The following is a 24,465-nucleotide window of genomic DNA, read 5'->3' as shown; positions in this document are numbered from 1 at the left end:
TGCACAACACTTTAGGTTTAGAAATAATGTCAAGTGGGCATCATATTTTATAATTTATAAAATCACTAAACACTTATACTATGGAGTATGAAGCGAGTAAGGATCGTCCCAACAGATCTAAACAAATATTAATTTTTGGGATTGAATTCTACTTTAGTACTTATGTGATTGCTAAAAAAAAGTTTGTTTTGTGGTTAGAACTAATTTTAATCTAAATATTACAATAAAATATTAGAGTTTAAAGATTAGGAAAGAGACTTAGGGTGTAGGATTCACCACTAAGCACATTCCCTAACTCACTAACTTTCAACTAATTAAGGAAATAATAATATGTAATTCTAATGTAGCTAACACTTGCAAGGAAAAGTATGAATCATCAATTTCAAGCTTGAATTGCCTACTTAATGACAATTAAACTAAGTGTAGCGCAATTCACCAATTCAAAGCATGACTCATCAATTCAAGTTACAATTTTAACATACATCAATCAAAAGGGTAATGTATCTGTGATAGTAAGTATGGATGGTCTACTTACCTAGGAAATTAAGTGCAATTAAACTAATTAAATTTAAATTAAACTAACTAAGCATGAAATTAAACTAATTAGACATTGAATTAATCTAATTGTGTAGTGCCATCCATCTAGTAGAAGTATTTTCCATCAAATTTTACCATTAATACAACTAATCAACACCATGCATAGCCATCACAAGAATCAATTAACAAAGAATTCAAGTGTAGAACTTGATTACCAATCAAACACACATAAGACAACATGATATTGACTTAGATAATCAAATGAAAGAATTAAATCATAATATTCAAGACTATACATCAATTACAAAATTAAATCCCCAAAAAGTAAGAAAGAAAGAGAGATTAGGTTACATGCTTAGGGTTTATCCAACCCTAAGTTAATGTGATATATCGATTACCATAAAATAAAAAATTAATTCAAAAATAATAAAAACTAACCCGAAATAAAGGTCATGTTTTCCCTTTAATACAAAACCTAATAAAGCCCAAAGTTTACAAAAATCAGCCCAGAAGGTTAAAAGCCGTATCCATCAAAACAGGTCAAACCCGTAACTAATCTACTACTAGAAAGCTTGGCATCCGGACGTGGAGGATGGCGTTCGGACGCAGTGTGCTGGAGAATCGTGTCCGGACTCCAAAAGCTTCGTCTGGATGTAATGCATTCTTGCTGCTTTTTTTTACTATCTTCTGGAATTTTGTCCCGATGCTCTAACTTGATTCCAAAACGCCATAATGGACTGTTTTTAGCTCATTTTAACTTTATTACCCTGAAATACACATAAACATAAATTAGGACTAAAATATGAAAGTAATATAGATGTAAGGACTGAAATACCCTAACTTAGGTGCTGAAATGTGTAACATTTAAGCACTTATCAAGGATATTTTTGAAGAACGAATATAATTGGTCATCGAATCCAAGGAAGATGATAGAGACTATTATTCAATAATTTACAGGTCGTATCACTAGGGCATCCTCAAACTTCCTCAAACACGACTACTCCCTTTTTTTAAAGGGAGAGTTGGGTTAAGCCCCTATAATTTCCCCAATTATTAAAGGGATGAACTCATGAAGTTTGGGGAAACCTAATCCCCTACCAAGGTCAAATTCATGAAGCTCAGCGTAATGGGTGAGCTCACGAAACTCGAAAAATTCACTTTCTTATTGACGGGCGAACTCACGAAGTTCGGGAAAGCCTACTCCGTTATTAAAGCAAGCTCATAAAGCTCGGTGAAATACACTTCCCTTTTAAAAGGGCGAGCTGAGTGAAACTCGTAAAATATACTTTCCTTATTAAAGGGCGAGCTGAGTGAAGCTCATAAAAAAATACTTTTATTATTAAAAAGTGAGCTAGGTGAAGCTCGAAAAATTCTACTTCCTTTATTAAAAGGATGAGTTGCATAAAGCTTGGAATACCTACTCCTTATTAAGGATTAGCTAAGTATAACAACTTCATTGTTAAAGGGATAAGATGAAAGCAACAATACATGCTTAGCTTGGATTGAAAATAGCTCAACTTAACAAAAAGAAGAAAAACAGTGTCTGACATTCCTAATCCTTAACGAGTAAGCTTGGCAATGGGGGGCAACTGATAAGAACAATTTAAATAAGATAGTCCAAATAGATTGGATAAGATAGTTCAACCGTAGTTGACTAGATTGAAATAAAATGCATGGAGTTAAGGTGATAACAAGCAAATCACAATAGTTCAATTTCAAAAGGAAGAGTCTCCTCGAATATCTCCTCAAATCCCAACAAGTCGCAACAGCTGTACTAGAGCATCGTTATAAATATAACCTCTCACCAACCAAAGAGGCACGGGACAATTAATAAATTAAATTTCTGCTTTTACTTCAGAACTCCAGTAACTGACTTGATCATCGAAGAGCTCTTGGCAGGTACCACACCGGTGTCGATCAAGGTTCACCTCTTTGTTGCAAGGAAACGGTGTCGTTTTGGGATCATGTAGAATCCTGCTTCAACAAAAATCATAAGGGTATTTTGGTAAGTAGAACCATTTTTTTTTTATTTTATATTTTTTTATATATATATTTTTCATATTATCCAAACTAACAAAATAATATTTTCTCACAACTTTCTTCAAAAAAATTCTTGCCAACCAAAAGTACGATGGAAACTTGATTTTCTTGTAATTCACTTCACTTTTTTTCACTTTCACTTTCCATCATAAATTTTTGTCTAACCAAATAGACCCTTAATGAATTCTAAAGGGGCTGCCAACATGCTAGCACGTGCCCTAAAAAAATCCGTAAGTGTCATGCCTTATAAAAAATGGCATGTATCTACCATTGCTGCATCTCAAGTTGCATTTATAACTATACATGTTAGTGAATATGATTTATAATTCGGATTGATCCAATTCAAATGTGAGTTAAATAGTATATGAATTGAAACATTCACCGATAACCTGTTAGCGACTCGAATCTGATAATTTGTTAACTTAACAAATCGATTATGGATTTGATTGACTCAATCCAAATTTGATCCGTTAACAGGCTTATGGGTCTTGATTTGTTATTGTATATAAAATACTCCCTCCATTTCATAAAAAATGCCCATCCTCCCATTTTTTGATATTCCAAAATAATTGTTCCAATTCAAAACCCAATGTAATTGAGGGGAAAAAAAAATCTAATATACTATTTTTATAATATCCCTAATTTAGCCTCCGTGCCTTGAAATTATAAAAGTAATGATCTCATGTGAACCCACCATAGAAGTCTATGATATATTTGAAAATTCATTCTTTACTGTACTCCTGAAAAGTTTGATTATCAAACATGAACATTTTTTTTGTAGGATTGGGGAAGTAGATTTTAAACTTTTTATATTTATTTACTAAGATGTTGTTCAATAATTTAATTGAGTGCTTAATTTTGAATGAATTAAACAGCTATTCAATTAAATGCGTTTATTCAGGAAAAAAAAAAAAAATTAAATGCGTTTATCACTTGAAACAATAAGCTTACATGACATCCCACTGGAAATTTTAAAAAATAAAAATAAAAAAACATTTATTTTTAATTACAAACTTAAAAACTTAGAATTTTCAATTTTCTCTGTCAACAAAAGTGAAGCAAGAGTTTTAACCAAAAAAAAAAAAAAAAACGAAAAAAGGTGAAGCAAGAGTCGCCTAACAAATTCCTCTCTTCTCTGGGTTGGGAAATTTCTCTCTTTGCATGGTCTAATCGACAAAGTTCTTTACATTTTAAAAATGGAGAGGAAGAGATAACTTAATGGCTTCAACTTTGGACTCAGAAACACTCAAATTGAACTCAGTTGTTCTTTTCTCATCTTCATGCCTTCTTCGTTTGTTCGTATCAATCACCTCATACCCAAAACACTCTTCGGACTCGTCTCCAATTATTCCTTCTCGACTTATACTTCAGCTATCCATCATGCCCAATTCAGCCAATTGCCACCCATTGTTCACAAATTCTTATCTTTCTTCCAAGAATGCTCGGAAAGCCTTAACTGGGTCAAATCAATCCATGCTCAGCTCATCATCAATTCAATATCCACCGACCAAACTCTGGCAACTAAGCTTGTCAAGATTTACTCGAACTTGGGAAGTTTAGAAGCTGCCCGCAACGTGTTCGATCAAATTTCCCATCCAAAAGTGTTTCTATGTAATGCCATGATGAGTGGGTATTTACTAAATGAGCAGTACAACGAGACACTCGACTTGTTTGAGAAGATGGATTGTTTAGAAATTGATAGTTGCACTTGTACTCTCGCACTCAAAGCATGCACGGGCTTGTCAGATTATGAAAGTGGGATGGAAATCATTAGAAATGCTGTGGAATATGGGATGAAAAGTGACAGGTTCTTTGGAAGTTCGATGATAAACTTTTTGGTGAAATTTGATGACATTGCTGAGGCGCGAAAGGTATTCAATGACATCCAGAACAGGGATGTTGTTTGTTGGAATTCTATGATTGGAGGTTACGTGAAAGCATTTCAGTTTATTGAGGCTTTTGATCTCTTCTCTGAGATGCGTAATAGTGGCATTAGACCAAGTCCTATAACTACGGCAAGCTTGATTCAAGCATGTGAAAAGATTGGGAATTTGAAGCTCGGAAAATATATTCATGGACGTGTGTTTGGTTTTGGAATGCATAATGACATTTTCGTGCTTACCTCATTGGTTAATATGTATAGTAAAATGGGTGACACAGGAAGTGCTCGTTGGATTTTTGACAGGATGCCCCATAGGAATTTGGTATCATGGAACTCCATGATCTCAGGATGTGTTCACAATGGTTTGGTATGTGAATCATTTGACCTCTTTCATAGATTAGTCGATAATGGTGGTGGGTTCGATTCTGGAACTATTGTTAGTCTCCTTCAGGGTTGTTCACAAAAAGCTGATTTAGAAAGAGGAAAGATCCTCCATGGTTGCATTTTAAGAAGGGGTCTTGAATTAAATCTTATTTTGTCTACTGCGCTCGTTGATTTGTATTCTAAATGTGGTGCTTTAAAGCAGGCAGCAGGTGTCTTTAACCGAATGAAGGAAAAAAATGTAATTACATGGACTGCTATGCTAGTAGGGTTAGCGCAAAATGGGCACGCTGAGGATGCCTTAAAATTATTTCATCAGATGCAAGAAGAAGGAGTTGCTGCCAACTCTGTCACTCTTGTTAGTTTAGTCCACTCTTGTGCTCATTTGGGCTCCTTGAAGAAAGGAAGAAGCATCCATGCTCTTTTAATTCGGCATGACTTTGATTTTGATGTGGTTAACATGACATCCCTAATTGATATGTATGCCAAGTGTGGAAAAATAAAATATGCAGAAATGGTATTCCGCATTGGATCCAACTTTAAAGATGTTATTTTATGGAACTCTATGATAACAGGCTATGGCATACATGGTCATGGGCATCAAGCTATTAGTATGTATAGAAGAATGATAAAGGAGGGAATTGAGCCAAACCAGACTACCTTTGTTTCTCTACTAGCTGCTTGCAGTCACTCGGGTCTGGTGGAGGAGGGAGAAATTCTATTTAACAACATGGAAAAAGACCATAATTGCGTGCCTAACGAGAAGCACTATGCTTGCTTTGTGGATCTTCTTAGTCGAGCAGGGCGTCTTGAAGAAGCCGAAGCATTGACTAGGAAAATGCCTTTTGAACTGGGTAGTGCAGTTCTTGAAGCTTTGCTGAATGGGTGCCGTACTCACAAGAACATTAATTTGGGTGTAGAAACTGCAGATAGATTGCTTTGTTTAGATGCCACGAACCCGGGAACTTATGTTGTATTATCAAATATATATGCTGAAGTTAAGAGATGGGATGCAGTGGATTACGTTCGAGATCTCATGAGGAAACGGGGACTGAAGAAGACACCTGGTTATAGTTGGATTGAAGTAGGAAACCAGGTTCACACATTCTTCGCGGGTGATGATTCACATCCAAACTGGATTGAAATTTACCAGTTTTTGGAGACTTTAAGATTGGAAGTGGAGGGTTCTGGATATGAGCCTGATACTAGTTGTGTTCTTCGTGATGTGGATGAGCTGATGAAGGTGAAGTTGTTGTGGGGCCATAGCGAGAGACTAGCAATAGCTTTCGGGCTTTTGAGCACGCCAGCCGGAAGTTCAATTAGGATCACTAAGAACCTCCGTGTTTGTAGTGATTGTCATAGTGTGACCAAATATATATCAAAGATAGTAAAGAGAGAGATTATAGTGAGAGATGCTAATCGTTTTCATCACTTCATGGATGGCAAATGCTCTTGTGGAGATTACTGGTGATGCGTGCCTTCTATAAAAGCTATTGGAAGAGAAATGAAGATCTCCTCTTGTGGAAGTAAATGGGGAGAGCTGTTTGGGTTGCATGACATAGTGGACTTTGTATGTAAGCCCTCCAGGCAAAGCAAACGAGCACATAGCAGCCACGCAGGAGTGAGAGTTCTATTTCTTGTGGTGCACCCCACTACCTCCCTCTGATATTCTGAATTTGGAGTGACATTCTGAATTCAGAGTTCCAAGTGACATTCTGAATGTGTATCATTGCTCTTTTGTTTTTCATCTCTCTCTCTATATATTTTTTTGGTAAAAATGGAATTTAGTTATTTCAATGTTGATTTGATGTCACGTATTATCTAAAATTTTGCCTTTAGAGGAATCACACTGTCTAATGTGAATATTTATTTACTTATTTGTTAAATCAAACAATCGTGTTCTGTATATTTGCATTTGATCTGACTATAAATTTTTAAAGAATGAGAGTATTATTTACTATGTATAGTATTGCACCTCGGTTTCATAAATCACCTGGTTTAATGTTCAATTTTTGTCCTGTTTTTATTTTTTATTTTATTTATTTATTTTATGTTCTTAACTCTTTAATGGCTCTATCTCCATTAGATGTACATTTGCCTGCTAAGTTCTATTTTTCCACTTCTTTTAAACTTATTTCTGACCTTTTCACTTCTTTATCATAACCCAGTAATTTGATAAGAAAACACGATTGCAATTGCTAAAGATGTTACTGAAGTAAATTTTAATCTTACAGCTTCACTACCGATTTCAACATTCCATCAGCATAAAGGCACTTTATTTCTTGCTTTCATAATGTACAGCTATTAGGAAATACCCCAATTGTATATCCTTACAACATTTTGGATGGTTGTGTAGCCCCTCTTGCTGCCAAGTTAAGAGTTGATGGAACCCTGCTCCAGTGTGAAAGACAGGTATTGACTTTTTTTCCCTTCTTTTGGAACTTACTAATTGTTGGTTTAGTAATTTGCTTTACAACGGGGTATATTACAATCATGGAAATACATATATTTCACAAATTTACAATATGCAAATGTGGAAATACAGGTATTGAACCCCAAGGGGTTGGCTGAAGTGGGTAAGAACTTGGCCCTGGTGCCTCAGGAAGCATCAAGTAAGGTTCGAATCCTCTTGGGTGCAAACAATTCCTTGAGGGGGGTGTGTGAGTATCAACTAGGAAAAAAAAGAAGAAGAAATACAGGTAATATGAAATTTTGCAATATGCAAATGAACATTTTTCTTGCATGTAGGATCGGATATAGTATAATAAAAAATGCAAAAGAGAAGGACCAAGGTTAGTTGATTTCTTTTATCGTGTGTGTTCTGGTAAGATTCTTAAAAACATTTTATACACCTTTCATAAGAATTATAGTAGTAGTAGGTTTCAGAGTTTTCATTTTTGTTTTTGTTTTTTTTTTTTTTTTCATAAGCAGGTAATTGTATTAAAATCAAAGAGTAATGATAGGGGAACCAAAAAGGAATCCCCCAATTAGCACTGAACTTGACCTGTTTGGCCACTTCAGCTTCTATTGTTTACATTCTGACCTCTCTTTCTCATTTTTGTCCTTATATTTATTACATACCCTTCATTTTCTCTTTCTAAAATTTATCAATCTCTTCTCAAAATTATCTCTTCTCTGTCTTCAATTGTCACCATATCTCAGTTCATAATTTCGTATTATACATGTAATTTTTTCATCTCCTTATTCTTTTTCTGTTGTTTTGTTTTTTCGAAGAAGACCAAGTTAATAAACCACCATGACAGATTGATAGACCCATTTTGATGAATTTTAGAGATTTGGGTTTATGTGTGGAAGAGAGATGATGATGGTTATGGGTCAAGATGGTGGCCATGGTAGAGTAGGACCAAATTTGAAGGTATTTGAGATGTTAAACAACTGGATGGTGGCGGTGATGGGAAGAACAAAGAGATGGAGAAGAGAGAAATTCATATCATATCTGAGAAAGAATTTCACAGAGGGAAAGAGATGAGTTAATTTTTAGGGGAGAGGGAAAAAAAGTGATTGCAGAGAGCTATGAAAGAAATTCAGAACCCAAATCCGATAAAGAGCAAATGAATAGAATTTCAGAGAGTTAAGAAGTGAAGATAATTTCATAGCGATAGAAACTTAGAGAGAGAAAGTGAAGGATAAACATCAAGGATAAACTTGTCATTTGCTAAATAATTATTTTTTAGAAAATGTTTAACTAGATGACGTGGCCAAAAACACGTCAGATTCTGTGTCCATTCGGGGCTAATTCTTCGGTCCCCCTATCATTATTCAAAATCGAAAGATATGGCAATCAGTACAATTGAGAGGCGAGGGTATTCCCTCACATTACAAAGAAGAAAAAGAAAACAGAGAAGTATCACTTCCAATACATCTCAAAGAAAAATAAACTCCAAAAATAATTACATGGCAACACAAACATCTTGCACACAAAGACTTGCAGCATCCACAAGTTGAAAACATAAAAATAAATAAATAAATAAATTAATTAAATAATGCAACTATAAAATAAATAAATAATTTTTACTTCCCACATGTTTGGAAGATGTTTACTGTGACTCCTATGGATTTGTTTGAGTGGTTGATGATCAAATCTAGGTTTCTGTGTTTCAAAGAACCAAGCTTGGTTCACCAGGGCAGTTTTCATATGAATTCATCCGAATTATTTATCATTTTGAAATGAATATTATCTAACCCTTTTTGAATATGCTATAATAATGGTGGCTGAAGACAGTCCTTTTATATTAAGGCTACCAGTGGTAATACCAGCATTGTTTTGGCATGCATTGCAGCTGCTAAGGATTATAAACTTATCCAGGTTATTCTATCTTCCTATAGTATTGAGAAGGATTGTTCTTTGAGCTGTTGGAGCAAAGTTGTACATCACAGATATAGCCAAGGGGATTGATGGGGTTTTTCAAAAGGCGGAAGATCTACTAAAAAAGACGCCCAATAGTTGTTTTCTTAAGCAATCAAAAAATCCTGCCAATCCAAAGTTATTCTTCGCATTTGTATCTTATAATGTGAAAAGATGGTAGGAACTTTTTAATGGGCTTGTCCTTGTGTAGATTCACAATGAAGGACCATAGATTTGGAAAGACTATGAAGGGAAAGTTGGTATAGGAACCAGGTGGACAGTAATGGGTGCAGGGAAGTTCCTCAAGGACAAAACTTCAACGATAAAGGTTGATTCATGTGTTTTTTTTTTTTTTGTTTTCCTAGTTGTACTCACACACACACATATCTCTTATAAGACTTGAACCCCCGACCTCCCTTTGGGAAGTAAGAGGCCAATTCCGCTAGGCCACTGGCCCATTGGTAAGGTTGATTCATGTTTGTGTGTGTGTGTGTGAGAGAGAGAGAGAGAATGTTTTCTTGTTTCTTATGTTGTTGGGCTTTCTTTTGTTTACATCTAGGTGTATGGTGTGGAACCCGCTGAAAGTGCTGTTCTAAATGGAGGAAAGCCTGGTTAGTAACAATTCTTTCTTGCCTGAATTCACTTCTCTTTTTGGCTCCTGTTGTGTAATTGAGTAGTTGCAATACTAAAACGTTGGTATCTTGGAACTTGGTTTCCTTATACCAAAGTGTCATCCTTTATAAAGCATGTCATGGGATGCACTACATTAACGTATTGTACAATATATATAAAAAAAATAGAGAATAAAAATAAGATAAGAAACTAACCACTTCATATGTCTTTGAAAAAGATCCAATCTCTTTTTCTCGGTAAATGCATTGTAATAATGAATTATTGGTTGCGATTATAGAGTAGTAGCATTCATTTTGCTGACCCTTGATGGGAGTATCATTAGGTTTTTTTGCAAAGATCTTGTGTGTTTAAGTTTTTAGGTGTTTGTAGTTTCTTTTTCTGATAGTAAGACACGCGTTCCATTTGAAAGTTGAACCCTGCTCCCCTCCTTCGGTGGTGGCAGGACATGCCACTCAAGCTAACAGCTGGTGGCAATTTTCTATTATTAGTACATGTCCAAGTTTTATAACGAGATGAGTCACTCCACTTAATGTTTCCACCAACGAAAAGTTCATTCCTCTGTGCCTTTGCACCGGGTTGTCCTCGACAGAATTGTGTAGTAGAAAGAAGGAATATAACTTTATTTGACATGGTTAAATCTATGATGAGTTGTTCAATACTACCTCATTCTTTTTAGGGATTAGCCTTAGAAACTGTTGTGTACATTTTGAATTTAGTTCCTTCTAAATCTAAAAACACATTGAGGGTTCAAGTCTCTAGAAGGGCAAAACGGGTGTGCAAGTTATTTACCAAGAAAAAGAAATGTAGAGGATGTAAATTATGACAATCTAAAATTAAAACATTCAGTGAATTCACAATCCTTTGCCAAATTAAAATTTTTGGTGTGTTTAGGGTAATTCTCTAAACCAATTGAAGTTGTAGTTTAGGGACTTTTATTTTAAGTAAGTAGTGGCAATGGAATTAAATACATGTCAGCTGTTGCGTGCCTATAGATGTTAAATTCGTCATTTTTCTCATCAATAGTAGATGAGAGACATGATGCATTGTTGATCTATTATCTTCTCTAAAGCATGGACACTCCCCTAGGGGGTGCCGCGTCCAACACTCTGGTGAGTGTGATTTAAAAAAAAATTGGTTGGACACATGTTTGTCACGACACGCCTTGCACCGTGTAGATATTGGCTGCTTTGCACGCTCTCCTCAGTGTGGGGCAGTCACCAACCGAAAATGGGGGGACGTAAATAAGCCCATGCGGGTGAGGCCAACGAGGATGCTGGGATCTAAGAAGGGGTGATTATGACGTCCCACATCGCCTGGTGGGCAGAAGTTGCTGAGACTTATATGTGTGGACATCCCTTAACCATGTAGACGCGTTTTGAGAAAAGCCATGAGCACCGAGAGGAAAATGTGCAAGGCGGACAATATCTATATGGTGCGGGGCAGGTCGTGACAACTGGTATCAGAGACAATCTCCAGTCGGAAATGGGGGACGTGCACAAGCCGATGTAGGTAAATCCAGCGAGGACACTGTTTTTAAAATTAGCGATTGCATTCATGGTTTGTAAATAAAATGAGTAAAAATAATTTTTCTTGTATATATGATAATATATTATATTATTATTTCATTACTGTATCCGTGCCATGTATGTGTCCTATTTTCTTGAGACTTGCCATGTTGCTGTGTTCGATATCGTGTCCTACCTGTGCCCCGTGTCGATATCTGTGCTCCATAGATTATCTTTTCCTTCATGCTCTAGACCAGGAAAGTAAAGTTTGGGTGGAAATTCAATTCCCAACAAGAACAAAGTAGGTGTGTGAGTTACAGTAATAATAATATTATTCATTTTGTTTTTTTTTGCTATTGGTGTATTCTGAAAGCCCGAAACCATGTTGTTTTTAATGACGAAAGTTGGTCTATTCACATGGTTTTGAGCAAAGCTTTGGAGCAATTCTAAAAAGTTCTTGGAAGCTCCTAATTTTGTGACAAATCAATTGCGTCATAGCCATCTTGAGCATGTGCCTTGTGAATCTCTTTCCTCATGGACCCCTCCAAGGGTGGTATTCTTAAGTGAAACGTTGATGCTTCCTTTTCCAGAATACTTTTATTGGAGGTGGGGGTACTGTTTTTCGGGATGGGTAAGGTAACATTGTCCATTCTGTTGTTTTCCTGCCGTTTGCAGCTTGAAGTGCATCTTTGGCTGAGGCCATTTGCCTTCGTAAGGCTGTGTTTTGGCATTGAGTTGCAATTATCCTCGTGTTTGGTTTGAGTGCGACTCTTGGTTGGTTTGTAATGCAGTGGTGGGGTCTGTCCAAGGGCTTACAGAAATTCAGGCTTTCGTCTTTGATATCTAGCAGGCTTCTAGGTCATTTGTTTCCGTCTGTTTTAGCCATGTTCGTCGCACTAGCAATCAAGTTGCTCATGCGCTTGCCAAGCTATCGAAGCATCATCATTTGTGGCCCTTGTGCATATTCCTTCTGATATTTCAGCTTTGGCCTCTGCTGATTGCATCTATTGATTTTGTTGTTGTTTGCCGGGCTAAAAAAAACAAGAATGTGAGGGTAATAACTGTGGTGGAGAAGTAATTATTAGTCTAGTCGAGTGCTTTGATTGCTAATATTTGACTATGAATGCATGAGAAGCAGCAGTCAGAAACTTTTAATAATAATTTATATATTCTTTTCTTTTTATATATATTTTTGTTGATGTCATCATTTGTTTCGTTTGTTGTTTACTGTTGTTGAAGTGCTGTTGTTACTAGGTAGACCTGTGAACTGTTCTTACTATATTGACCATTACCTGTTGTGGGATTAAACCAAATTACATGCTTTTCACTGTGGTAAACCGAAGGAAATTCGTCTTGCCAAGGAAATTCGTCTTGGTTTTCCTTTATGAAGTTGGTAAACCAGAGTATCACGTTTTTCACTTGTGGAAGAGATATGGCCAATGCTTCTGTTTGGTCAGAATTCTCTTTCGGTATGATGGAATTATTATCTAATAAATTTTCAATAATTGATATTAGGGATGAATCATATTCTCCAATTTTTTGTTTCAAAGGAAAAATCTACTCATTTTTTGCCGCTTCGTTATATGTGATTTGTAAATCTAAGAGTCTATTAAATTATTATTTTTATTTAAAAAAATACTGTAAAATGAAATCCGTATTTCTTCTATTTTTGTTATAAAATTAACGTAGCGGAAACGATAAAGAACAGGGTTAAACCATTGAATTCACAAAGAACACACTCACAAGAGAGAAATTGAAATTATATTGATAATGACGATGATGTCTCTAAACTTACATTTCTTGCTTTTATATAAGCAAGTCAAAAATAAAATAAAAAAAAGAAAGTATGTGTGAAATAATATTAAAGGGGAAATTTGAGATTTGATGGAATAGAATCCTCTTTAAATTTTGCAATGGAGAATAATATCTTCTATTGCTGTCAACTACACCAAATCTCCTTTTGACTTTTCCTTATTTATTTATTTATTTCTTTCTATTCTCCTTTCTTTTGACTTTTCCTTATTTATTTATTTCTTTCTATTCTTCTTACATTTTTAGCCTCCCTGATTTGGGATGATCCTGTATGTTCAGATAATGGTGAGCGAGCTGTTCTACATCAGTCTCCCCTGCGTAAAAAGAACTCGTCCCTGAGTTACCCGAATCTGGCGGATAATATTCATGTATGTCAGCCACATTGAAGGTAGAAGAAATGGTCATGTCAGTAGGTAAATCAATCACATATGCGTTGTCGTTGATTTTCTTTAGAATCTGGTATAGACCATATTTCTTGGCTTGCAGCTTGTTGTATGTTCCCATTGGAAATCTCTCTTTTCTTAGATACACCATAACCAGGTCCCCTTTTTCAAATACTCTTTCCTTCGTCTCTTGTTAGTTGCGGCCTTGTATTTGGCTTAAGTTTCCTCTAGATGTTTCTTGACACTCTCCTGAATGGTCTTAATGTGCTCAGCCATTTTCTCTGCAGCAACACTTTTCCCCGGCAACTTCGGTAAGGATACCAAATCCAAAACAACTTTTGGAGGACAACAATACACAACCGCAACCGGGGATTTGCTAGTGGACCTGTTAACCATGCAATTGTAAGCAAATTTTGCCTGGGCAAGAGCAAGATCCCACTGTTTTGGTTTCTCTCCTGAAATACAGCGAATTAGATTTCCAAGGGTCCTATTCACCACCTCTGTTTGGCCATTAGTTGTGACTGGTGCTACTGAAATTAAGAGAGGTATCGAATCTCTTCCATAAAGTCCGCCAAAATTGAGATAAAAACTTGGTGTCACGATATGAGGTAATGGACTGTGGCACCCCGTGTAAACGAACCACCTCTTTAAAGAACAGTGATTTTCATTTTTTAATATTTTGTATGCAGTGTCCAAGTACCTGTGTTCGAATTTTGGATGCTTTTATTCCGTGTCCTCGTGTCCTATAATTGAATAGATTGGTGGATCCGACCTCTAGACACGTACCCGTGTCTGACACCCGTACCCGAATCCGAGTAACATAGCGCCGCACAAAATGAAACAACAACGCAATGGATAGTTCCAACACTAGCCATTACGAGACATCAATAGAGAAGTCAACTAAAGATGCCAACGAGTTCGATGAGAATTGGACAGGATCCTAACGAAACCCTAAAATGACACAGAAGATTAATTAATTGCACCAATGCAATTAATTACACGAAACCACCTATATCCCAACTGTAGCTCGTAAGAGCTGCCTGAGGCACACTAGAAGGATCCTAGGTCCACACACCTATCCAAATCCCGAAACCATCGCCCTAAGAAGGCAAGACATGAGAACCTCACCCTGAGGCTCACAAGGCAACTTCCCAACTCCCAAGGAAAGATTCGAGTCAATTCGGACTCGTCATCCCATGATGCTAGAAACAAGACCCCAATGATGTCATCACATCGAGGTCACCACGAAACCCTAAGAAACGAAACCAACACCCCAGACGCTCCCCGACCACATCGTAAAGCCACAAAGGAAAAAGAAAATGAAACGGTGCCTCCCTGGCTCGCGTCTCATTCCACCAGACAAAGACTGCGGTCTCGAAACAACCAAACCGACAAGAAGGGCAAAAAGGTTCCCATCGTGGGTTCCTTACAGAATGAATTTATCCTATTTAAGGAATAAATTCCATAAAACAAGAATATATCCAAGGGATATGACAGACCCTAAGAGATAATGCCCTGGCATCGATCTCTACCAACCAAGTTGGGACAATATGCAATGTCAAAACAAGACATAAAAATTAAATAGCTAGTGTACAATATAGCAACAGGTTACCTACTTACATAGGTAGTAAAAATCACATAAGGCATGTCAGTATTATGGAAGAGAATGTAAAGCATGACGATATACTATATATAATCATGCTAAGATGAACAAGCACATATAACACGCTAAAGCAGACAAGCATATACAACATGCTAAACAAACAAGCGTAAATAACATGATAACTCAGATAAGTATGGACAATGTACTAAAGCCTACAAGCACATATAACTTGCAACGATAAACAAGCATATATCATATACTAAGATAGACAAGCATAAATCATATACTAAAGTGGTTAAAGTAAGCCTGTAAACAAGTTGCCACATAAGCAAACAGACATGTTATCAATTCAAAACATGTTATCAAGAAGCAATTAAACACATAGAGCATGGCAACATAAGCATGATATGCACCTAAAAACCCATCGTCCAAAGTATTCAAACCTAGGAGCTCTGATACCACTTGTGGCGGCCCTGATTTTTCAAGCGAGTACGTCCTATGATGACCCGTAAGATGACCCAAAATGGATCAGGAATGCGGAAGAGAAAATAGAAACAAGGTCTCTAGGAATATACGACAACCCTAAGACGCCAAGGTGACCTTCCATAAAGTCACGGAACTCAAAAGAATCAAATGCGGATTCTAAGATTATAAAATGGGAAGGGTACTTGACCCGGAGTAAAATAGTCTTTTTAGACAAAGCTGGATGCAACTGAGCATACCGTTAGATAGACAAGGAAAAATTAATAAATCTAGACTCAAGAATCACTAGATTTGGAGTCCGAATGAAGAAAATATGAAACGTCAAAGTTTCAAAAAAATCAACTTTTGTGTTTAAAATTAGTGCGGCAAGGGTATTTGACAAGGGGTAAAATGTTCTTTTCAGACAAAACTAGATGCAACTGAGCATACCATTAGATAGAAAAGGAAAAATTAATAAATCTAGACTCAAGAATCACTTGATTCGGAGTCCGGATGAAGAAGATATGAAACGTCAAAGTTTTTTTAAAAACTAACTTTTGGGTTTTAAATCAGTGCGGCAAGGGTACTTAACAAGGGGTAAAATGGTCTTTTCAAATAGAATTGGATGCAATCATTGGATAGATAAGGAAAAATTAATAAACTTAGACTCAAAAAACACTTGATTAGGAGTCGGGACGAAGAAGATACGAAACATCAAAGTTTCAAAAAAACTAACTTTCCGGGTTTCAAATCTGTGCAGGGCCTGCACAAATTTCTGGATTTCAAATGGGGTTTTGAGGGCTTAAACGACATTTTTTTGAAAAAAGTTATGAATAAACCCCCCAAAAATCATGTTTTCTACATGACCATGTCAAGAGAAGTTTTTATTTTTTAAGTGAAATACCCGAAATGCCCCTTAGATCAGAACTTTTTTCGAAAAAACCTGAGACGCACCAGATTTTCCAGATCTGCGAGTTATTTTTGGCATCAAAACAATTTTCTTTGTAAAAACACAAAGAAGAAACCCCCCCTAAAATTATGTTTTCTACCCGGCAACGTGGAAGAAAATGAAATAAAACACATTGTGAAATATCTAGAATGCCCCTAGATCAGAAAAGGTGCAAGAGGGTTAAAAAGCTGTTACAAGCATAACAGAAAACTGAACTTTGCACGGGATTTTCGGCACCAAGATGAAATTTTCTGGAAAAACACAAAGAAGAAACCCCTCTAAATTCACATTTTCTAAGTGAGCATGTCAAGGCCGGAGTTTATTTCCCGAAGGAAAACTCCAAAATGCCCTTAAACCGGATTATGCAAGAAAATTGTAAAATGAGTCCATAGGAGTTTCAAATCACAAAGGAAAGGATTTTTCTTGAAAACGATCATACACGCAGACGTAACTTACTTATTAGGATGCGCTACAATGACCGACGGCGTAAAAATACCGCCGATGCAAAATATGACCCTCCGACGGCCAAAAATGGACTAGAAATGAAAATTTTAAAAACCAAAATTAACAAATGATTTCAAATTACCGTTTGACCCTTAGCCATACTTCATACATGATTAATGAGACCCTATGAAAGAATAAAAATGGAATTCTCACACACGATGCAAACATGGTGAAGTAATGACTTGTCATTTTTCTATTTTTTTCATAATATTTAATGAAGTCAAAAGTTACATAGGATACAAAATAATTGTCATTGGCCTCCGGCCTCATCTCATACATGTTAAATACATTCCAAAAGGTGTGCTTATGCACACATTACATGGTTAAAATCAAATATACAAGTTTTGACATATAAGCTACAAATAGCATTTCATGCTAACATTTTGCATGAATCATGAACAAGACTACATTTAAAAGAATTTCAATCCAACGAAACGAACTAGGGATATTGTGCATCCCGAATCAAGGTATCTGTACTTGAAAATAACCCGATAACTTTAGGGTGAGTAAACAAATTACTCGTAGAAGATGAGCATACATAGACCTAACATTTTACTATTCATTAAATTGATGTAAATCAATATATAAGGTCCATGCCACCTAGCGTTTATGTTCAATGTGAGACTCAGTGAGCATCCTAAGCTACTTTAAAACATTTATAGCATAAACCATATCATTCATGCAACTTAGGCAACATAGAAGCATCTGGTACACGTAACAAGATATTCAATATACAAGTATACGTACATAAGTATACAATCAATATTGAAATGCACTTAAGACAAGTATACAAGACACAAGTATACTAGGTTATCTAGAAAGTAAATCATCAATATACAAGTGTACATACCAAGTGCACTAAGCAATATTGAAATAGAATACAACATATATATTCAGGTACACATTTCTAAATATACTAAGCAATGTTGACATACATGGTATACAAGTATACAATCCAAGTATGCAAAGCATTTTTGATATAGAAGGCGTATAAGTATACAAATACAAGTATACTAAGCAAGAAATGAAGTACCATGCGTCCAAGCACAAGTTAAAAGTAATCCATGATCACAAATAGGAATTGAATGCGAAATCAACCAATGGCGGAAAGACAAAAGACATATGGTCTCAATGACTAAACAAGTGATCTCGGGTTACTAGCCCGTAAGGAACTACCTAGTGCGCACTATATGTTGTAGAGGGAACTCTCATCCCCCATACTAGAGACATACTCTAGCCTCAACATATTACAGTGTTTATACAAGCTTTCCAAAAATCATCAAGTTGTGCAACAAGTATATTACATATACACAATGCACATTGTCAATTACCGTGCACAACCAAGTCATGGAATACACACAAAATATGCTCTAAGCCTTCAAGCTACAATGGCATATTAAATGTCATATAAGTATAATGTGTATACAATAAGTTAAATCATAACTTCTACTCATGGAATACCATCTTGTAATCATACACCAAGTTGCAAAATATAAATTAAGTAAGAATATAACATCAATACATAATTACCTCAATGAAAGCATACAAATGGAACTTAATTAAATTTAATACTTAAATTCTCAAGATTTCAAAGCAACTCCAAAAATTCTAAATATAATATATGTCAAAGGTCATAGTAAGGCCTAATTTAATTTCAAGTTACAAGCCAATTTTACCTTAGTTATAACAAGGTAAATTAAGATCAATGCCAAGAAAATAATTAAATAAATTTCTCAAAACTTATTAAAATATTCTCTATTTAATATATGTTAAAGAACATGTCAAGACATTATTTAAAATCAAGTTACAAGTTAATTCTACACTAGGTACAACTAGATGAATTAAATTTCATACAAGAAAATAATTAAATAAAGTTTTTCAAACTCATTCAAATATTCTTAATTTAATATATGTTAAAGAACATACATACTCATTACATTTATCAAGTCAAATGTCAATTTAAATGAATGTAACACTTGAATAGAAATTAATTAAACTAACTAATTAATTTCTCTAGAATTTAAATCAATTTCAAATGACTCCAAATAATTATATGCCAATAGTACTATAATGGCAATCACATATATCAACTTAAAAACTTAATTAAGTAAGTGGAACAATTAAATAGAAATTAATTAATTTTAAATAATTAAATCTCTAGATTCTAAAACAACTCCAAATGACTTTATACTAACACAAGTTATAGATCAAGTCATGGCCTTCAAGAATATCATGTCTTAGTTTAAAATTAAGTATAAGACATGTAAACAATTTATTGTAAGCTATAAAGACAATTAAAACACTTAAATTAAAAACCTAAATCACCCCCTACCTCACAAGAGGATTGTTCCTCTTGAATCCAAAGCAAACAAATGAATTTTACAATTTCCTTCAAGGGTTATATAAAGGAAGGTGAGGCAAGTGTTTTGTGTTCTAAGCTTTTAGGTATAAGGTGAGTGGAAGAAGATCAAAACCAAGGTTTTAAGCCTAGGTTAATGGTGGCTAGGGTTCTAAGTGAGGAAGAAGAAGTTTAATGTGTAAAATGAAATAATTAAAACACTTTAGAGTATTCCTCCACTCACTTGGTCAATGGAAGTCAAACACACCTAGTCTTGCACCATCTCCTCATACACACAAAAGTTAGACTTTAATTAGAAGCATACACTTGTCAACAATCCAAGCCAACAAGTGCACCAACGCTAGGCCAACAAGTGGGTAAATCTCCACCCTCCACATGTCATCATCCAAGGCTTCCAAATGTTAACCAATGAGATGCTTACAAGTGGCCCAATGAGAGCGCAACACTTGTCATACTTTTCGGTAATTACAAAAAGGTCCTTTTTGAAAATATCTACCACAATAAATTACAAAAAGGTCCCTAAGAAATAAAATAATTACTTTATATAATTACAAAAAAATCTCAAAAACAAATAATGTTTCCGAAGAAACTACGCATCCATGCCCTTTTACGTAAAAGTAAGCAACTAACATACCTTTCTAGAAACGTAAAATTACACAAAGCATGTAATTTAAATATCATGGATGCATGCAAAATCAGAACCAAATCCGAGCACAAAAAGTGAGGTTACGCGAAGAAAATCATTCTCGAGAAAAAGACGAAAAGTGAATAGTGTCAAAAAATGAAAATGTGGAAATGACTCGGTCCTTAAAAGAAGTTGTCAATTCAAAGGAAAGAGTCTCAGAAACCATTTTCAAGCATTTAAGACAACACTAAGTGATGAGTAACCGAACTCAAAAAAGAAAATTCAACGAAAAAAATATATCCGTAAAATTTCAGGAAAAGTTAAGGAAGGAAAATGACCGGGTCATTACAGAGTAAGAACAATTGTCACTCTTAGAAGATAAAAAACATGTATAGCAGCGTGTTGAGAAGATAAAATGTATGTGTAGCAGCGCGTTGCATTGCATTCAAAGGAGCAGCGTTTGTGGTGCATGCAACGCAAAACGTGAACGTTTATACGAAACTATCTCACAGGTGTCCATGCATGCAAAACAATATGCGCTTATATTGGATTGTTGTATAGCGAACAACGTGTTGTGTTACCCCCTAATTTCGGAACACGGATTGATCAGGTCCGCGCACAAAATCAGGGAATATCAGCCAATCAATAATAAGCAAACATAGAATACAAAAGGAAAAAAAAATAATAAAATAAATAAATATTGTTGAAAGAGAAATATAAAATAATAATTAAGTAATAAATTCTCTGATACTATAATCTCCAATAAATTCTCATTATAAGAATAAAATATTCAGAGTACAACTTAGGAATCCATACAATGTGGACATTAATAAAAATCCCAAACTAATAGATGAAATAAATAAATGTCTAACTCAAAAGTAATAAACAATAATGAAAACATAGTGGAGGTCCTACGTCGATGACACCGGAAGAGTGATAAAGACTGGCCTCTGTTCTGCATGAACTGACTTTACATCTAGAACTGTCGATGACCTGCAAAGATAATAACAAATGTGGGTCAAAATCCACGAACAAGCCCTTTCTACTACATCCCAAACAGAGACCCGATAAACAATACATCCTAGTCCGACTCATGCAATAACTACGTAGGTTAATATACACAAGTATACAGACTATAAACTCTCACTGGATCATAAGACAGTCTTAACCGGATAGTAGATTTCATGCAAGCGCACACAAGGTGGTCATAAGTACCTTTTATATCAGGGCACACACATCCCTATATCTAGCTACCCATCTCACCTGGCAATATACGCCAACCCTAACCATCGATCCCGAGATCTCAAGCTCGTATCATGGTACACACTCAAAATATGCATATGTGAGTAACCTATAACCATATCCTAAAAATGGCACAATTTAAGGTTATAGCCATATCCTGGCAATAGTATGACCAAAACGTATGGGTCTAGACTTATTAGCCCGCCCGTATAGGTATCAGCAAACCATATCCTAACAATGATGTTGCTAAGACCATATCCTGACAATGGTCCTCTATATACACATATATCAAGCATATATAAACTCATATACATATACAGTCACATACATGATTATTATCATACTATCACCTACAACGGTAGATATAACAGTGCAAGCTGGTATAAGTATTATGTGGGTAACTTGCAACACAAGTAAAGTTATTTACTGTTACATAAACAATTTAATTTAATAACATCCTTTACGATAATTATTATGACAAGGTAAGCCCTTCTTAAACATTAAATTAAGAACTTGCAATTCAAATAAGTTCCATTATATTAACTTATTATTGTTAAAATAGTTAATAAACCAATAAGCTATATTAGTCAACATATAAATAAATCTAAGTCTAAGTTGTGGTTATTCTAAATTTTTAAATCATAACATGTTAATAAAATACCCACCTATTGCTTATATACAACAATACTAACAGTCGATGTACTACTTATATAAAACAATACTAACATCCTATGTATATATTTAATATTAACATAGCAAGTTAGTATTATCACATGCTTTATAAAAATGACCCACCAGTCAATTTACATGTACACAGACAACATGTGTGCCATTGATTTCACCTACTCCAATGAACCCCCACCTGTGTAGCCACTAAAGTCACAAAGAGCTCCAAGGAACCCACTTCTATATTGTATATATAACCCATACCACAGCCCATATATGTATATCCTATTAATCATACAATTAACAAACAAACATATATTTATATATACACTTGCTGTATATATAAAACACCCAGCCATGAGATTTTCGGCACCCACTTGGCTGCCCTATATATATCATATTTATCATGCAATTAACCAACAACAACAATACACACACACACACACACACACACACACACACACACTTGCTATATACATATATATCACCACCCAACCGTAAGAATACATTAAAAAAAAAAAAAAACAACCATTAAACTAATGCAAAATAGATAGAAAAATCATGTTGTAATGACCCGACTTATTCATGAATATTAATAAAAAATTTGAACCAATCTAACATCCTTGAATGCATAAAAAGCAAATTTAGAAATCAATTACATAACTATAATCGTGTGAATACATAAACACCTATACACATATACCTCCCTGTTATGGTCCATTCAAAGCCTCTATATCATTTAATTAATCTGAAATTAATTCCCTAAAATTATTCTAAGGATGAATCGAATACGGAACAAAGAGGATAAATAGAACAAAGTCTTGCCTTTAGAATTTCAGGTTGACACTCTATGCCTTTCTTTTCCAATTTCCCCTTGACACCGACGACTTTTGGGCTGCCGTCGATGTCTCTATTGGTCCTAATTCATGCCCACGAGTCGCCTTCTACCTCTGCCCATTGGTCCGGCCTCACCACCCTTCACCTTCTTCTCCCTTTTTCTTTCTATTTATCTTTATATTTTCTTTTATTTTCTCGCTGCCCCTCCCTGCTTTTTTGTTTTCTGCGCATAGCCTCACCACATAGATCCTAAACATATGTATATATATATATACATTATAACTTAACCTAGTCCTATATATATATATCTATGTTACTAATAACTAAATAAATAATAAAAACAAATACTAAATAATTAAATAAAGAAATAAACACTCCAAAACAAATTTCACCCACAATTCAAATAACCAAGTAGATAAACAAATAAAATAAAAGCAATCAATCCCAATTAAGTCAAATAAATCATTTTAAATAAAATATAAACCATTAATCCCAATAAATAATTCCTTTCAAATATAGGGGTATTACACGTGTTGTTGCTCTGAGCTAGACAGCTATATCATAAGCATTTGCACAGCTAGATCACATGTGTTGCATGCATAGATTACGTGCGCAAAATGTGCACATTTATGTCTAATAATAAATTGCGTACGTGTTTATGTCGGTATAAAACAACCTACAGATGAATAACAAAGTGTTGCCAAATGTTATATGTGATTTGTAAATCAAACTGGCTACAAATTACTTTTTAATTTAAAAAATAAAATAAAATTAGTATTACTCTTGTTTTTATTATGAGAAGTTTATAAAATAGAGTAGCTAAAATTATTCTAAAGTTGAATCAAATACGAAACAAAGAGGATAAATAAAACAAAAACTTGCCCTTAGAGTTTAAGATCGAAACTCTATAGCTTTCTTCTCCGATTTCCTATTGACGCTGGCAGTTTTTAGGTTGCCGTTGATGCCTCTGTTGGTCCTAATTCACGCGCACGAGTCACTTCCTACCTCTACCCTTGGTCTGGTCTCACCACCCTTCTCATTCTTCTCCCTTTTTCTTCTTCTTTCTCTCTTTCTTTTCTCGCCGCCCCTCCCTGCTCGTTTTTTTTTTTTTTGCGCACAACCTTACCACATAGATCTTCAACATATGTACATATATATATATTATAACTTAACCTAATCCTATACTAATCCAAATACATCCAGCCACACCATAACACAACTTTATCTATATATATATATATATATATATATAATATAATATAATAACCTAATTTTATTCTCACACCACCTAACTGACCACTAAACCTTAACCATTAAACACAATACTAATGTAATTCCACGTCTTAACACACCTTCATATATGTATATATATGTTGCTAATAACTAAATAAATAATAAAAATAAAGACTACTAAATAATTAAATAAAGAATAAACACTCCAAAATAAATTTTACCCACAATTGAAATAACCAAGTAAATAAACAAATAAAAAAAATAAAAGTAATTAATCCCAATTAAATCAAACAAATAATTTTAAATAAAATAAAAATAATTAATCCCAATAAATAATTTCTTTCAAATATAGGGGTATTACACGTGTTATTTGCATAGCAGGATCATATGTATTGCATGCATAAATTGCGTGCGCAAAATGTGCACGTTAATGTCAAATATGAAAC

The 24,465-nt window shown here is 34.9% G+C and overlaps 1 protein-coding gene and 1 pseudogene across 1 annotated transcript; both read left to right on the top strand.

Moving 5' to 3' along the window:
* Window positions 1-3,411: 3,411 nt before the first annotated feature.
* On the top strand, window positions 3,412-7,161 carry LOC132295233 (pentatricopeptide repeat-containing protein At3g12770-like). The gene has a single exon (XM_059793407.1). The coding sequence runs from the start codon at window positions 3,858-3,860 to the stop codon at window positions 6,309-6,311; it is 2,454 nt and encodes an 817-aa protein (XP_059649390.1). The 5' UTR covers window positions 3,412-3,857; the 3' UTR covers window positions 6,312-7,161.
* On the top strand, window positions 6,345-9,919 carry LOC132296370 (cysteine synthase-like; annotated as a pseudogene).
* Window positions 9,920-24,465: the final 14,546 nt, after the last annotated feature.

Source organism: Cornus florida, unplaced genomic scaffold (genome assembly GCF_030987335.1).
Source record: "Cornus florida cultivar Cherokee Brave unplaced genomic scaffold, ASM3098733v1 CherokeeBrave_3.0.0_Hap2_Chr02, whole genome shotgun sequence".
Classification (NCBI taxonomy): domain Eukaryota; kingdom Viridiplantae; phylum Streptophyta; class Magnoliopsida; order Cornales; family Cornaceae; genus Cornus; species Cornus florida.
Note: the sequence above shows the minus strand (reverse complement) of the source record. Positions and strands in the feature narration are given on the sequence as shown.

Bases quoted from the DNA above. Each gene is read 5' to 3' on its own strand.
- LOC132295233 (XM_059793407.1), top strand. From the start codon at position 3,858: ATGCCTTCTTCGTTTGTTCGTATCAATCACCTCATACCCAAAACACTC.